This window comes from Egretta garzetta, unplaced genomic scaffold (genome assembly GCF_000687185.1).
Source record: "Egretta garzetta isolate BGI_Z169 unplaced genomic scaffold, ASM68718v1 scaffold553, whole genome shotgun sequence".
Taxonomy (NCBI): domain Eukaryota; kingdom Metazoa; phylum Chordata; class Aves; order Pelecaniformes; family Ardeidae; genus Egretta; species Egretta garzetta.
In genome coordinates, this window is record NW_009259328.1 from 482,400 (window position 1) to 500,393 (window position 17,994).

Below are 17,994 nucleotides of genomic sequence, written 5' to 3' on the forward strand. Positions count from 1 at the left end.
CGGGTCCAGAGGAGGGCTACAAAAATGATCCGAGGGCTGGAGCCCCTCTCCTATGAGGACAGGCTGAGGGAGTTGGGCTTGTTCAGCCTGGAGAAGAGAAGGCTGTGGGGGAGACCTGATTACAGCCTTTCAGTACCTAAAGGTGGCCTATAGGAAAGATGGGGAAAATCTTTTTAGTAGGGCCAGCTCTGACAGGACAAGGGGTAATGGTTTTAAACTAAAACAGGGTAGGTTTAGACTAGATATAAGGAAGAAGTTCTTTACAGTGAGGGTGGTAAAACACTGGAAGAGGTTGCCCAGGGAGGTGGTGGAGGCCCCATCCCTGGAAACATTCAAGGCCAGGTTGGACGGGGCTCTGAGCAACCTGATCTAGTTAGCAGTGTCCCTGCTCACTGCAGGGGGGTTGGACTAGATGACCTCTAGGGGTCCCTTCCAACCCAAAACATTCTATGATTCTATGCTGAACTAACTGTAATTCCGTTTTAAGAGATTCTTATTTCTTCTGGGATGCTGATCTGCTCTGGAGACTGTTATGCCTCAAACCAGTATGCAACTCAAAAATATTTTCACATCTAGCCACATGATGGAGCTACAACTCAGTTTAATTTTATTGCAACAGCTTAACAGCCTTTTGGACCATAAAATAATTAAACAGCTAAACTAGTCCAGTTTCTATCATCCATGATTAACTTTGTATTCTGTGAGTTGACAGGTTATACTAACTACTATTAGAAAAAATGGTATTTATCACACACTTGTATTCCGAGCAGAACATCTGCAGCACTGAATACAGGTAAGCTACTCACCTGATGAGCATCCAGATCAATAATTGTGGCTTTAGACACCCCTTGCACTCTTTCAAATAAGAACTGCATATATAAGCAAAGAAAAAGACGGGAAAAGTTATGAAGTTAGGTGACAGATTGAACTGGAGGCTTGAAGCTTGCACAGTATATTACTGTTCTGATCTGGATGTAGCACATCTATTAATTGCATTCACCAAATAAATGGGTAAATTATTTTAATATATTTTATTACAAAAGCTCTAGTTATTCTGGTTTTTGTGGTTATACAATAAAAGACCCTACACATTTCCACCAGCTAAACACGCATTTCATAGTCATCTGTGCAGGTATCTGCCTACCTGTAGAAAAAGTTGGTGGAGAGAGGGAAGAGAGTTCTACTCATATCCTCATTCTCCCACAAAGTACCAGCCACAACATAGGCTCAAGGAGGTGTTTGTCTACAGCATCCCATGATAACGTGTAAAGCAGACTACACAAACAAGGCATAAGCCCAATAGCACCGAACAACACAGAGGAGCCCTGGGTAATAAACCCTGCTGTAGTAATACTGGCTCCACACAGGTGTAGCTGGTACATCCCTGCATCCTGCACCAGCCAGACAGAAAGAGACAGGTCCAGGGATTATATATAAATATTTTATATAGGGATTATAAAGCCAATCATGGGCTGGAGTGGAACTAGCGACAGCACGACGAAAGCAACCAGAACAACTGTGTGTCAAGAGACGGTGAAGCAAGAGCTGCACAGGCCCCAAGACATCGAGGAGCTAACTTCACGAGACACAAACGATAGCACAAGTGAGGCTTATCCGCAGGAAGGGAGAAATAGTCCAGTGCGACAGCATTCAACTGTATAAGCATAAAATCCATCATTTAGGAAAAGCTGCTGTAGGGACTGTATGCATTAAAGCCACTTTTAGTAACAGAATTCTTTTCTTATTCCACATCTGTGAAGAAAAAAAATATTTTACTTCTCAGAGTCTTAACTTTGACAAGTTGCTATCTTTAATATAGGCATGGTAAAACCCAAAGTTTTTGTACAAACTGCCATGTGCTGTAATTTCTCAATCTGTATTTTAATGATAGTATTCTGTAAATCTGTATTTTAATGAAAATGGAACACTTTGGATTACTTTTCTGCAAATTACCATGTACAGAAATTGGGATGTTATATCATATGATGTGCTGCAAACATTAGAGCTTTTTTATGTTTGATTATTACTGATACTGTATAAATATTCTAGTATACAAATATACCATAGTACATTTGATAAAAATAAGCCCTAATTGCAGAAGGCTCTTGCTTCAGCCTTTCAACAGCTAAACAGCAAATGTATTCATTCACATTCAGTAATTATTTTGGAAGCATTCAAATTTTTATTCATGAATTTGAACCAATCTGAGCACTGTATAGCAGCAGCTTGATTCAGAGAGAGGATTTCTGTCTCCGCATTCGTCTTGATTGCAACCACTGAAACTAATGTGGAATTTTCAGGTTCAACCGCAAGACTAGGATAATTATCGCTGAGGATATTAAAAGTCAATCTGGTTTGATTTTGAGTGGTTTTTTGCAAGACATTATTAATGTAATTGTAGTGGTTCATATTTACATTCATAATTCTGACCCCTGCAACTCTTCCCTTCCACTTAACGATCCTGCATACGCATTATGTTCTGCTGCATCAAGCACCCCACCATTTTTCTATTCCTACCCATCTATAGATGGCTTTATTTTCTCTGATTAAGATGTAAATGAGTTCTTATGAACTGATGTGGATTCTTTTTCCATTTGCACAAATAGCAGAAAATACTTGTCTAAGAGTACTTCTTACCTTTATAGCCAGTGTGATATCAGCATATGCACAAAATCCTCCACCTTTGTCACTTGAACAGTGATGAAAACCACCCCCTAAAAATAAAAACGTTTCAGAGCTGAAAAGCTAGGTACTAATGAACATACATGGTCTTTGCAAAGAGACAGAGGATCACTTACAGGTCAGGCACCTCCTTGTCTTTAGCAAATACCACGCCTGGAGCTGTTAAACCTTTACCCAGCAATACAAAACATCTCACTGGGTTTCTGTGTATATCTTATGTGTGTGGCCTACTAGACCATCAAGACACAGATTTGCAGATGCCCAGATTAAAGGCAATTATCCCTTTCATCCAGTAGCCACCCTAAGAACTGAAAAACGTACATAGGTGACACACAGTGCCTCCATGGCAAAGCACCTCACTTTGGAAGTTCAGCTGCCCCAGGTACATCAGAGTTGCAAAATTAACATCATGGGGCAGGCAGAAAGGCAGTTCTTTCCTATGCTGCACACCAGGTCAAAAAAAATAAAACCAAACTAAGAACTCTGGTGTTATCATTACTTGCACATGCCACTGTCTTTTGCAAACACTCAGACCAGAAGAAAATTTGAGAACTCTTCTTTAAAACACACAAACACACACACACACTCTCTCTCTTTACATTAAAAAAAGTACCGAGACCTCCCCTTCCCAAAACATATTTTTTATGTAATAAACCAGAACTTTTTACTGAGAAACCCACTATAAATATCTAAGCAAGAAACTTAACAAGCTCACTTTACATATCAGTAAATATGACAGGTTTTTAGGTTTGGTTTTAATGTCTATTTAATTTTTAATATTGAATATTCACTTTGTAGAAGATGTAAGAAATAATCAACGATCCCAGAATTGATGAACTCTATGAAAACAACAAGCTAAGTCTTACATGACACACAATATATTGCTTTAACAGTTTGCTGGTTTTGCATTGCTATTTGCTATGAGCAGGAGAGCAAACTTATATTCACTATATTCTTCATAATTTGTTTGTTGAAGTCTTTTTCAGGAAAAACTGCACAGCCAAAACCAGACACTAACTGGTACAGCCCTGCTCTCCAGCATATCAACCAATCCCTTGATCTGGTATAATATATAAAACAGCTGATAATAAGATCTCTGAAAAATATTTTGTAATTTAATGAAAACAAAGATTTTATTGACATATTTACATTTACTCCAAACGTTTTTCCTTAGTTTTTTTGCACTACTTCAGTCCAAACACTTTTCCCTATCTATGATCCTACCTTTATCCAGTTATCTTTTTTTCTTTCCAAAAAGTATTTAATTATAAAACTGCAATACGGGTGGTAGTAGATAAGAGAAGAAAAAAATTCAATGCATTTTCCTTTTTTTCCTTTAGAGTTGATTTAAGTTAAACACAATCCAGTCACTTTCTGTTACTATAAACAGAATAATCATGCTAAACGAAAATAGTGCAATTTAAAACACGTTATTTCAAGTATCATTTAATACATTCAATTTGTACTTACCCACATTGATCGCCCAGCCTCTATCGACAGCAAGTTTTCCTGCCTTAAGAAAATTACAGTGAGAAACCATGAATGAACAAGGTAACCATTTAACACCATCTGCTTCCACCCCAAACGCAACCCTCTGCATTTGGACATGCTCACTGAATTTTGGATGTTTTATCACTGCAGGTCATTCTGAATCAGATGTCTGAAGATGAACCATACAAAACTATCCTCAGCATAATTAGTTGAAAAAAATTTTGGTATCTCATCTGTGTTTCCTTCTCTAGCAGTTGAACAGATCTAAAACTAACTGCGCTTTGCAGAGATGAACGCTGATCCCTAGCAGGTAAATGAAAAAGGGAAAGTACAAGTGCGGGCAACAGTAAAAAAATGAGCAAGAATCTTCCAATATCCTTTCTGTTCATGTAAAAATAGGAGGAACATAAGCTCAAAATCCCGACAATACAGATTAGCATAGTTTCAGCTGGGGGTGGGGACAGAAAAATGCTGCCACATGAAGTGTCCTGTCACATTTTATTTTTTAAATGATATAACATGCACAGTATAGAATATTAGCAATCTTTTTCCTTCTGATACCAAAAAACTGTGCCTGTGTATCTCCTTTGAACTCAAATGACATTCAAGGAAGGGAAATTATTGACAGAGAAGAGATATACAAGGCTTAAATGTTTACATTTTAATTGAAAAACCTGACTTAGATTGGCCTAGAAGAGTCAAGCAAGCATTTAACTGCAGTATTCCTTAAGTGTCATGTTAAAAAAAAAAAGAGGGTATTACTAGCTATGATTTTTTAAAAATAAGTAAAAAGATTATTCTTTTCCATAATCACAGAACTTATTACACATCACATACGAAAGGTAGTTTGGGCAGTTGAGAATTCTTCATCACCAATATTTATATCTGAACAGTTCTAATTTAGTATTAAGAAAACTACTGGGAAGGTAAACATCATCCTGTTATGAATGTGCTAACTTACACAAATTATATCTTGAGAAAAGATTGTAGTTTCTGAACTATAAAACTCATTAAGTCACAAGGAAAGCACATTATCCATGATTTAGCATACTTTCTAGGGATCCCTCACCAAAAACAATCTTACCATATTGCTGGGAAAAAAAAAAAAAAGAAAATAATTAACAAGTACAGAAACTCAAGAGGAATTTTCATGATAAACAGGCCCATCAGGAATAGCAGAAGATTGTTCTTCTGACTTGTACTGTACAAATTCTATTGTCTGATGAATCAAAACTGCTTTTAAAGTACATACCTATTTCCCCATAATGAAAAATAAAAAAGGTAAAAATAACAGCATGTGGCATCAAGATCAAACCAGAAGAGAGCAGCAATCTCATCCGTATTCCAAGAGGCATGATACAAAGACATAATAGACAACTAGTGGCTATCTCTTCTACATGACCACATTTAGAACTAGTGAATACGCATTTATGAATTAAAGATAACACAAGCACAATGGAAAACATCACAAAACTGTATAAAACTCTTGACTAGTAGAACCAAGTTGAAATAGATTTCACCCAGGCATACTGCCAAGACCCTCAAGAAATACCAAAGGTAGAATATTAGGAAACTCTAGGCTCTTCCTAATTATTTTTCTCTTCCACTATTTCCTTTGTTCCTCATAACTATTGCCCAGACACAGCCTGGCTATAGTAAGAGAAGACTCTGCACACTCCTATTCAGACAGGACTTTGCAGTCAGAAACACGGCACAGACGAGGGAACTGATCAGGAGCCTGAAGTGATGCTGAAGCACTAAATGGAGACAGAACGGAGCTACTTCTTTGTCTGTGAGTGACAACCAACAATTTTTAAGCACCTCACACTATAGGAACCACATGAAACCAGAATTCTTTCTCTCCACTACTACCCAGTCAGGTTTAAAAGAAAAAAGTCAAACTACCCCCAAGCTTCCCAGCAGTCCCTTTAAAGGAAGATGACTACACAGATATCAGCAGAACCACTTTGGTGCTGTCCTCAGCTCCTGCTGGTAACATGCCAGAAGAAAACGTTCCAGGTGGTTTGTGCAGGTTTGCATGAGGGAGGTGGCACTATGTTCCACTTCCGTCGTCTCCGCTTTTGCCAGTTAACACCTACTAAATGAGGTAGCACTTTGTGTTATCTAGCCTATTACCGTAACCCACTAAGTCTAAAGTTTTATCCAGAACTTAGCATGTTTTTTCCAAACTCATATACTTAAATTGTCCTTAAAGGATGGTTTAGCATGTTCAGTAGTTTATCTGGTTTTCTCATGCTTATGCAAACTTTTAGGTTTCCACAGAAGCATCAGACATTGCTACGCTGTACAAACACTTTCACATAGTTCCTTACCTCACTATTCTTTGACTTCAAATAACATGTGTTGCTCTGTCTTCTTGGATGTACAAGAGAATTAAAGTAGAATTAGGAAATGGGATTTAAGAGAGGAGAACAACAACTTTGTGAAGAGCTCCATATTTTTAAATATCTGTGGCTAATGTTTTGGATATGACAAAGGGAGTTAAGATGACATGCTTAAAACAGTCAAACTGCACTGTTAGAAGATGTTTCTGAATCTTTAACAGTAGTTATTTAAGCCCAGTCACAAGTTGCCCAGTCCATTCTATTCCTTTCTCTACTACCTTTTGGTAACAAAAGCCAACTACTTTTACATACACACTTGCAAATCCAGCAGCTGGATGGGATACAAATTTAACAGAATACTAAAATATTGAAAGAAATTGCCTTTTTTTTTCCCCCGATAAAGACACAGGCATTGAGCAGTTCTATCATTAAAAAAGTAAATAAAACAGAAAAGCAGGGCAATTCACCTTGCCTTAAAATCTGATAACAACTCGCTCTCTGCTTTCATTTCACTTAGTAAAACCAACGAGGGCTGAAACTTAATAGTGCTCAGATCCACTTACAGGTACAAATGATAGTAACTACAGTTACCCTCACATCAGCCCCACAAAATTAAAGAAAACTTGGAGAACTGCTTCACCAAACTTTTGGGCTCACTCACAGCATTCTCAGACTCACAAACAGATTCAACCTTTTTTATTATTTCTGAAATCTGTACTGCACTGCCTTTTATGCACTAGTCAAAGAAGAGCTCTTTATATTATTTGTCTTTAACAAATTCTTGATACTTTCACGAAGGTAACCATTTAAAAATAAGAACCCTCGGTCCCAGCACAGATTACTAAGTACCTACATTTCTGTTGACAGAAATTGGAAGCTACCTACTAGCCTATTTCTGAAAATAATGCCATTACTTTATCATTCATTTATGGCTTCCCAGTCTCGCTCACCTTCACTATCTAGTAGTTACAGTGAATCATATTCTCGTATCTGGCACAGACATACCCTGAAAGGTTTGCCAACCCACAAAGTAGCATTCTTCAATAACTGGCTTCAAATAGATACAGAAAAAGCAATACAGGCTTCTATCCTTTTCACAAGCACCCACTATAACAGCTGTCTTCAGGAAGAATACCTAAAATGCAGCAAAGATCTATTTGTACCATAATACTAATGATTTCAGATAGGATTATTTGTCTTCCATTTATGTAGCTGTTACAGCTCAGTGCCCGCAAAGAGAGATCGGGACTGTTACCATCTTCTCCCAGCACCATGCTGTATATTTTCTGAACTCTGGCTTTAATATGACGAAGAATGATAAAAAGGGCTGAAAAGCTTCCATTAGTTACCAGTTTGCACTTACGAAGGCATCTTTTCCTCAATACACGGTTTAAATAACTCATTCTTGGCTCCAGTTATTAACTATTTTCTTTCCTCCTACTTCCTCGATGTCTCTAAGGGCAATTCTCAGGCAAAATTAAATGTCTGGTGACACAGAGCTCTTCTGACCAGAGCACTCATTTAACTAATTAGAAAACCATTCTGTTAAGGTGAATCAGGCTATGCCTCACTTGAGTTCAGCTGAGCTGCTTACGTAGCTTTTACAATAGAAAAAGCACATTAACTAACTTTAATCATTAAAATGAGCAAGTAGATACGATTTTTAATTCAAACACTTACCTAATCTCAAGAGCAACCAAACCATGCACCTCTTTCCATACAGTACCAAGGCCATTTGGTAAATATATGATTTAAAAATAGCTTCTATATTATAAATTTTGAAACCACCCGTTCCTAGAATTTGCCTGTATTTGAACACTGTTCAAAACTAATTCAGTTTCTGTATTGCCCTAAGTCCTGCTGTATCTATCATTCTTTGCCCAGGCTGCCCCTTCTGCAAATTATGGGCAATAAAATCAGGTATGTCCTTTGCCTTGGCAGATGCTAACAAGCAGCAAACTTTGCTCATGTTTAGGACTGTACGCTAACTCACTTCCCTCTACAGGCCTCAAGCCCCTGAGTTATACAAAATATTACAACTCACAGGTTTAGAGTGTTTTCATCAACAAGTTTAAAAACAATAAAAGTGAATCAAGAGCACCTTACCATTATTGTTCCTCCTGTCTGTGTTCGTAGAGGTTTCAAAACTTTTCTCTGAACAACGAAATTGGGAAGAAAGGCAACTGGTGGAATTTCTGTGATTGTAGCCACAACAAATGACCACTACACGGGGGGGGAAAAAAGTTCCAATTAATGTAGCCTGTCTTAATGATGACATTTAGATCTCTCATCAGTGGCTATTTACTGAAAAGGAGCTCACAGACCCCTAGCAAGCTTTCAAATATTTTTCAATGGAGGTGATCACAACAGTCCTTACGAGTAACCTCCCAAATAGGTTCATCCTCAAGTTATTAACTACGAGAATCATCTCTTTCAATCACCACCACTAGGTTTTTCAGATTTTAGTATCAAATGGTAATAAATCAGCAATTTTTCAGCAAGCTAGTATTTCAGAAAATCTAATATCCCAGGGATTGGGAGGAAGAATTCTAAGATGTCCTTCAGCAGTATTAATAGCAAGCTATGCTAGATATGTTGTTCAAACCTAAAATATCTTTTCCCATGTCAAGTCAAAAGGATATACCAAGGAGAAAGAAGAAACAAACAAACAGACAACTTAACTTCGAAGTTCAAATACTCAAGCGAACACAGTGCAAATTTTAGCATGGAGAACTGATTAAAATTTATTTAGCATATTAAACACTTCTGGAAAATGTTTCAAGGAAATGCTTTGTTAAAAAGTCATATCATCAAGAATAGGATTTAAAGGGTAAAACACAGGATATTTGCAAAATGCTTCTTTTGCAAACACATACAGATTACTTCAAAGAACTTCTACTAACATTGTTACCATCAATGACACTTCTAAATATACTTCAAAGTGTAAGTCACAAGCAAGAATATACCTCTTCATCCAAAACTGAAACATTCGGGTACCGAGAATTACGAATTTGACACCTTGTACAAAGATTCTGAATAGATCCTATTTTTGTCAACATTAGGAAACTGAACTAGATTGAGCACATCCATTGCCCGGTTGCAGTTAGCCATCTGTTGACAAATGATAGGATGTACAAGTGGGTGATTTTAGCCAAAGGTGAGCACATGACAATTTCAGAGCCCTCGGATATTAAAAAAAAAACTTAAGCTACTTTGGCTTCCCAGTTACCAGTGTTTCAACTACAAAGTACTATTGGATGGGGTGGAGGGGTGGTATTATTCATAAAGTTCTTAAGTACTAACTGTATTTTGTCATTTTAAGCTCTTTTGACCTTTATATTTGTAAGACATTCTTCTGCTATCATACTATCAGCTCTCCATCATTAAAGTGCTTTAATTATTTAGTAACATAGTCAATCTTGATGAAGTCCTTTTGCAAGATATTTCACCTTTTAAACAAGCATAATGTAAAAAACTAGAGTCAATCCTGTTGTTCTAAAATGGAAGTGAAAAGGTCACATTGGATAAAATAAATCTTGATCTCAAATGTGAATAATGATCACAAAATTTCAGAAAGTTTTAAAAGTTTAAAAAAAATTTTAATCTTAATGGGAAGAAGTGGGAGCAATAAAGACTCAAACCAACACATACACTGATGCAGGTTTTTAAGCAAATGCAAGAAATCCAGACATGGTGAGAGTAAAGAGTAAGCAACGCCCTCTAGACATTTACAGAGGGGTGCCAAGCCCAAAGACCTTCACTGCTCCAGCCTTAGTCCTTTACTGTGTTTACGTAATTCCTACCATATGGGGGAAAAGTCGTCTAACTGCAAGGAAAGTCTTGGGATTCAAGAACACAGCTATGGCCTAATAAAAATGCTTCTCAAAAACCACCCCTATAATAACTGAGAAATATATTGCCTGAAACTGTGGACAGGCTTGTGCTTTTTTTCCTTCAACATGCTAGTTTTGTTTTCCAACATTTCCTGCAATAAATTCTCAGAGCAGCTATGTATATACTTGAAAAAGAAATCAAAAGGAATTGATTTTATATAATTGTATACTTTTTCATGTTGTAAAAATAAAAAATTATTTTGAATAGATGAGGACTACATTAATTATGTTTTCCAGGCTGCCAGTTAGCTTCCATAACACAAATCTTCACACATATGGGTTTCCTTTGATATAGAACAAACCCTTCAAATTTTTGGGTTTTGGGGTTTTTTTGTTCGTTTTTAAAATCACTGGGGTTTTTGCATTCAAATTACATATATCAGAATAATATCGGTTACTATTTCTTTTGGTAGATACTTGCTCTCACTTAGCCATTATCAAATTACTGATTCTCTAGCAAAGTTTTGTAGACATGTAATTACATAACTTAACAGAAATTAAAGCTTGTTCTGGATTCAGGGATGAGTAATAATCATATATAAACACTATTTAATAACATGCCTTCACTTATTCTTTTTAGTTATCAACTCCATTTAACTCTATTTCTATTGCCAATATCATACGATTTTTAAAATTATCTACCTTCCAGTATTTTGGATAAATAATTCAATTTATGAATATAAGCTTCAGTTTTAATAAAAATTCACTCCCTGTTTTCTTAGGAGGAGTAAAGAAGTCAGGTTAACCCTTAACCAGGCACATTTTCCTTTAATACATGTCTCCTACCAAATTAACTACTAGTCAGTATCATTAAATGTGGCTAAGTGTAACACTATACCAAGATGTTACAACAAAAAAAAAATAAAAAGAAATAAAAAACCCAAACCAAAACACTTCAAGAGTTCTTAATTTTCCTTGCTTAAGCCCAAACTTGATAATCACATATACATTTAATGAGGACGTTCTTGCAGGACTTGACTTATAAAATATTATTACTATTAACTTGAATTCCTTAACTATAAAACTCAGTAAGGTTAAACGACTTTAGAAATTACTTCATATTTTTAGTGTTCAAGGACTAGAAGTTAAACAGAACAACTAATATTAGGAAGATAAAGCTAACACAGTTGCTTTTGGATTTTTGGATTAATACAAACAGCACATTAATGATCCAAACCAACCACTGATGTATAGCCTTTTATGTTATGCATTCATTGCATTCTAGCATTTTAAAATAGCCAACATGTCAAATTTAAAAAAAAAAAAAAAAACCCACGCCATTTTGTTCTTTAACATCTAAATTTAAGCTGTGTTTACACCTTAAAAGCACAACGTAGGAAGCAAACAGAGACAACAGATGACAGCACAAGAACTGCATGAACTGAGGCAACTGGAAGGAGGAATTTTAAGCATTTCTGAAGGTGCCTGTTGTATCCAAACCAAACCCACAGGTTTTCAGCTGCCGAGTCAGCTATGGCCACTAACACAATGCACACAGCCCAAGATGTGCTCTGTGCTGGTTTATCTGAACACCTCAGCCAAAAGTACCAGAGGCTGAACTAAGTACTTTAAGAGCCTGCTTCTACTACCTCCTTCCCCAGGCACATGGCCAATACCACCGTGGGACAAGGGACGGGGACCTCTGGTCTCTTGGCAGATGCACTCACATGACTGGGCAAGAGCCAAAGCACACAAGCACCTGAGCACCAGAAAACACTCCCTGTAATCAAATCAATCCACTAGGCATAAAAATTTACATGTTTAAAGTGATTAACTTCTTATTTTTAAACCTACATAATTTGCAAATATACAAAACAGATTAAAATTTATAGGTTCTATTGATCGATCACCTGTTTCAGATCACTTTCTGAAAAGCACATCTTGCATTCCACTGATGCACAAGCATTATCTTCATCATTTGCATTTCAGTACTCACTGACATATGTTATCATAGAACCTCTCATAGATAAAAATGGTTCAAGTGAAAGACTTACATGGTCTGAAACTAGCTTTGACCTCATTGCCCATCTCCTTCCAAAATTTCAGAAGGCTGAGATGCAGGAAATTCATTATTTTACATAACACTAGAAAAAGACAGTGAGTGCAAAAGTACTGCAAGCAAGTTATCCAAAGATCAGCCATTACCTCAGAGACCTAAATTCTTCAAAAGCATAATGGGGGGGAAAATCACCTGAATTCAAAAGGCTAAATTTTGTTGCAAGGACTAGTCATAGCACCTAAAGCATGGAAACGGGGAGCCCCTTCCTTCTGACACAGAACTGATTTCCAGTACTGCTTGATCTACTTTGTGCATACCATTTTGTTTTTCTTCAAGCAACCTCCAGCCAGCTTCTTCAGCTGCTGCTAAGATACCAACCACCACCTCTTCTTGCAAGTGTATGGAATTTCCTACCAAATTCATGCCCAAATTCTAAATGAAAAATACTCAAGTGATCCATTATTTTAAGAGACCTAGGCATTCCCAGAAACACAAGCACCTCTGTAGTCTTCGGAGCTGATCTAACATAATACTATGCCATTTATTGGTAAAACTGTAATTGTCTGGATTAAAAAAAAAAATAGCACAGCAGCCTTCAAATAAGGCAATACAGTGGATATCCAGGGCCTTTTCATGTCTAGCCTTGGTATTTTTCATTTGCAACTGAGCACTTTTATCTTCGCTGCTTGGCAGGAATTTTCTGGCGTGACCAACCCAACATTTTCCAGTTTCTACACTTGCAGGAAATATTCTCTCAAGAGGAGAGGAATGAGATACACAGTTAATCACATATGAATGCACATGACAATACTGGTTTTGAACACCAAGACACAAGCTATACAGACAATTCCCTGTGAAGCCATCCTGTAGGTACTAAAAACATTATTATGGTATTCCAAACTGAGCTGTACACTGTACACCCCGCTTCAAAGAAGTCATTCAGTAAAAAGAGGTGGGTGGTTCTACAGAATTAAAAGCTCAATATGAAGAATAGCTGCAATAAGATCAAATCTAATGATGTATGAAATTGCATGTAACTTTATAGCACAGAATGAAGAAGTGTAAGAGAACTCAGAAAGAGTAAGAGTGAAAGAAGTTCACACAGATAATGGATCCCTCACACAGAAAAATAAAACATTCCAGAAATAGCAATACAAGGACTCTTTTACTGTGGAAGGGCAAAGATGACTCAAAATAACTTCTTCTGAATTACAAAATGGAAGATTATTTCTAATACAAATCCCTTCTCTGCCCTCCAAGAGTTGCAAAATGAAACCAATGTCACCTGCACTCATAAAGCAATCCTTGCATTAAAAAACACCCAGTGAAGTACTCCCATTTTAGTGGTCTCCAATGTATTTTCAATTTCAGAACCATATTTTACTACAGTAAACCAAAACTTACACTTCTGAAGACTAAAACCCTGATACTAAAGAGAACATCATTTGCATCTCAAACATTAAAATTTTACTTATGCTCAGTTAACTTTGCTGCAATATCATTTCAGGTCACCCTCTTTCCACTCCACCCCTCTATAGCGTGAATTGCCTACTATTCTTGCGTTTTTCTTTCAGTATTCTCAATGACAACACTGAATTAAAAAATATACCACTCTACAATTTGTTGCCCTTGACACTAATTATAGACAGTTTGGTTGAAAAATGCATTAGTAAGTACAGCACCTTTAATTTATTAAGGTAGCGCCTTGTGTGAACAACCAAGAGATCTTCATCAGTAGCTTCCCGTGCCTGTACAATCAAGTCATCTGCAACGAGTTTTTCTTCTGAAACAGGAGAGAAATAACAATTGGCATTGTATACCGCAGCTTAACTTCCCATATTCCACCCTGCCAAAGAAGCTACTTTGACCTTGATGTAGTAACTTTACCTGTAATGTAAATCACTGAAGCAACTTCTGTCTACTCAGTGTCTACAAATTTTCCGAATACATAACCTCTATACATGTAAGCTATTAAGTTAGCATGTCCGTGACAAATACCATTTACAGAAAGTTTTTAGTGTGTAATCATGGTAACTTCTTGTTTAAGAGTTAGTTAGTTTAAACTAAAAGAAAAGACATGTAGTGACAGAGGATGGACAGACAAAAGAATCCTTACAATCTAGGGTTCAATACACCGGGGAGGTCTTGGTGCTCATACCATCAAATATCCACCGGTCTTTAATATGCTTTAAGAAATTCCACATTTGACACTAGTATTTAATTCCCTAAATCAGAGGAGAATTAAAAAAAAATCTAAACAAAATAATTGCTTGGATGGTCATGGAAGCGAACGCTTACACTTAATTAGAACATTTCTGTCACACTCCTACCTCTATTTAATTTCAAGAAACACCAATGACCAGCTACTAATTCTTCCCTTTAGAGACCAAAAGGTAGTTTATTAAAAAGCCTAGTTTTCTAGGAGCAAGTTACAAAATATCACTCCAAGATTTAAGAACGTGATCGAAGATAATACGTTTGAATGCATGCATCTGGATATACTTGCCAGGAAGTTCAAGTTAGGGTCAACTAAAAAAGCCAAGCAGTGCAGAAGAACAATGTTGCTTTGCATATGATCGCTACAATCAGCAAATATAAGGCACCACACTGATCTTCCCAGACCAATTTTGATATTTAATTGCTGCATGGCTACAGCCTTCTAAGATGTACCTCTTCTCCAATTTTATACTTGGAGGATGAAGAAAACTCACAAATGTGAGATATTTTGTTCTGAAGTGCTATACAAGAACAGCACCTGCAACAATATTTGTTTTGGCAAGCTTATGCTCCCCCGACTGAGGCTTGAGAAGCATTTCATTCATCGTTGGTGTCAGACAGAAAGACAAACTGCTAACAGCTAGTCTCATTCCTCAGGAAGGAGAAGGTAAGTGCAGAAAGATTTTCACTGGTGATTTTGTAGAAGACGATAGGGAACAGTGAAGGTCAGCTGTTGCCAGTAGTTGCTACAGAGCCAGAGAAAAACAGGAATGCCCTGAGGTATCTTGTGGCTCTTTTCTGCTTTACAAAGCAAGGAGAGCAAAATGATTGGGAAAACTAATTTCTGTGAAAGACAGAGTAAAGAGAGGACACATCACACAGAAAAGAGCCAAAGGAAAAGACTTTACACAGAGAAGGAGTGGAAAGGCAAAGGTTTTGATTAATTAAGAGAGCGGTCATGGAACCCAAGGCTTAATTTTTTAGGGTTGTCAGATGGAAGATCCAAAACTCAGCTACTAAATGGAGCGTTAGCATTTGTTTAACCTCGGTTAAATGAATACAAGGCAGCCTAAAGTTGGAAGGGCAATACTTAACAGCAAAAGATCATCAGTTGAAGGAGTCATTAGGACCACATAAATGGAAGAGGCCTGGCTCTGGGATAACCTTTATCTTGGCAAGAGAAAAAGCCTTTTTTTTTGTAAACTTGATGAGCAAGCTTAAACTTTAGATGAAGAGATGCCAAGATTTTATGGGCCTTGATCCTAAGCTTGGTTTCTTACATTTGTATTTCCTTAATGCATTTCTGCCTCTATCTTCCAATTTGTTTAAACAGCAATAACGAGCACCATCACAGAAAGTTCTGCCTGCCACCAAAGGCGTCTCAAAGCTCTTACCCAACTTTATCAGAATAGCATGAGGCTGATAAAGACTGGATTTATACAAGCTGCACTTATCTTTCACCCTGGAAAGCACCATTTGCCAGCAGACTGTCTGCAGTCTCAATTGAATGACTAAGTTACACCCCGCAGCAAGCCGGTCATTAACACCTGTAGTTTCACAAGCCGCACAGAATGCCCCCGTTATCATTACACCAGGTGTAAAGCAAGGCAAGCACAAGGCGACAGGAAGCTAGACACAGTACTCCCAAACTGCAGTTCGGGTCTTGCAAGCCAAACCGTTTATAAGCTCGCAGTTAACATAGGAAGGATTTTCCAGTCATTGCTACAAAACTGAAGTCTGCTTTCTGTTTTAGATCCAGGCTTGGTCCTCAAAAGAAAGAAGAAACTGGAACTGCAAATTCTGCTCACTTCATGCTTCCATTCAAATTGCAAAGACCAGAAATATTTTAAGATGGTCTAAGACATTGTTACGCTCATGTTTCTCCTTACTCCTTTTTATTCACAGTCTTGTAATGCTCTGGGCCAGGCTGAAATGAACCAAACTAACTACTCTGACCAGTATTATTCACGCCTCTGGAGAGAGAAAATCATTTAATGAGCTTGAATTTTCAATCACATTTCATGAGTTTCACTCTGCACAGACACAGTGACTGAGCCAAAACCAAAACTGTGGGTTTATTTAGTGGAGCAAGCTAGAATGTACATTTGCAAAGGACTGTGAAACAAACTTTTGTACTGAAATCCCTAGTGCAGGATGTTTGTTCTAACATTACAATTTCATCTTTTAAATATTTCACAGGCATCTCCGACAATGTGTAACACGTGACATCCAGCTGACCTTCAAATCAATTTAACTTGCTAAGATTTAAGTCTGCAAATACATAAAAATGCTGAAGTATTCCAAATATGATTAAAGACCGTAACTTAAATCTACACAGCGAGCAAAGGCGATGTATAGTCACTATTATATTGGCAATTATAACATTATTAACATAACATTGTAACTTATCAACATAAGTCTGCACTAGCTACATAATTTCTATTAGCTTTTGTTGGTCTAACAGGTACCTTCTGTTATTTTACCTTTCAAGAAATTGATTACTTTTCCCCATTTCCCTGCATCGAATGGATGCAGTTTCTCAAGTCCCATGAACGTGATGTTGTAGTCTGGAGAATATACGATAGGCCAGCATGCTGATGGAGCATCCTCGTACAGCTCCGTTCTGTGAGGCCTTGAAGAGCAAAAAACAAAGTAGTCATCACTTTTAGCAACTGTTCACCAAGTCAAATGTTTTCCACTAAATTTCCAAAGTACAAATTAGAGTCCCTATTAATATCCACTTTACATTAGGAACGATTCCTGAAGATGCTGTTTCCCATGGTTACTGAAGGAAACACCTGGTTGTTAACTGTTCTTCCATGGTAGGGTTGGGGCGAGTAACATCTCCCACTTCCAACCAGTACCATTAAATTCCTGAACTAACCAGTAGTCGGGAAAGAAAGAATAACTGAAGACTGAAGAATGTACATTAATGAATTATGCATATGAAGTTCATTGCAGACATGAATTAATGGAAATATTTGCTTCTCCTCCCTCACCTCTCCAAGTTCATCCAGCAGCACCTCTATCTCAGAAGATTCATCCGCTTTTATAGGCAACATAACCTTCAAGAAATACATTCCTGGACTTGTGTTTGTGAGTATCAAAGCACTGCTCCTACACACGATGCTTCTAACAACACAAGGTTGACAAGACTTCTAGGATCCTTTCCTGGGAGCAACAGATTATTTTGTGACCAGCTCAGCAAAAGTAAAGAGGCTTGGTTTTGTATCTGTATGGCACACAACCACAGGACACACTCTCAACTCCAAATCTCATGCCTGTAAAAAAACAAGGACAGACGGCACAGCCAGCTCAGAGCCCTCCTTTGCAACACGTTCACAGAACAGGCGAACAACACTGTGCC

At 37.3% G+C, this 17,994-nt stretch overlaps 1 protein-coding gene across 2 annotated transcripts in view; it reads right to left on the reverse strand.

Moving 5' to 3' along the window:
- Nucleotides 1–17,256, reverse strand: part of HDAC11 (histone deacetylase 11) — a 29,367-nt gene extending 12,111 nt beyond the window's left edge. The window contains exons 1-6 of one of the 2 annotated variants that reach the window (XM_009636623.2): nucleotides 17,111–17,256; nucleotides 14,093–14,193; nucleotides 8,625–8,741; nucleotides 4,153–4,195; nucleotides 2,638–2,714; nucleotides 807–869 (exon numbers count right to left, since the gene is read on the reverse strand). In XM_009636623.2, the coding sequence (XP_009634918.1) occupies nucleotides 807–869; nucleotides 2,638–2,714; nucleotides 4,153–4,195; nucleotides 8,625–8,741; nucleotides 14,093–14,193; nucleotides 17,111–17,177 (468 nt within the window). In that variant the 5' untranslated portion in view covers nucleotides 17,178–17,256. The remainder of the gene's footprint in view (nucleotides 1–806; nucleotides 870–2,637; nucleotides 2,715–4,152; nucleotides 4,196–8,624; nucleotides 8,742–14,092; nucleotides 14,194–17,110) is intronic. The other variant, XM_035892219.1, reaches the window with a different exon arrangement.
- Nucleotides 17,257–17,994: the final 738 nt, after the last annotated feature.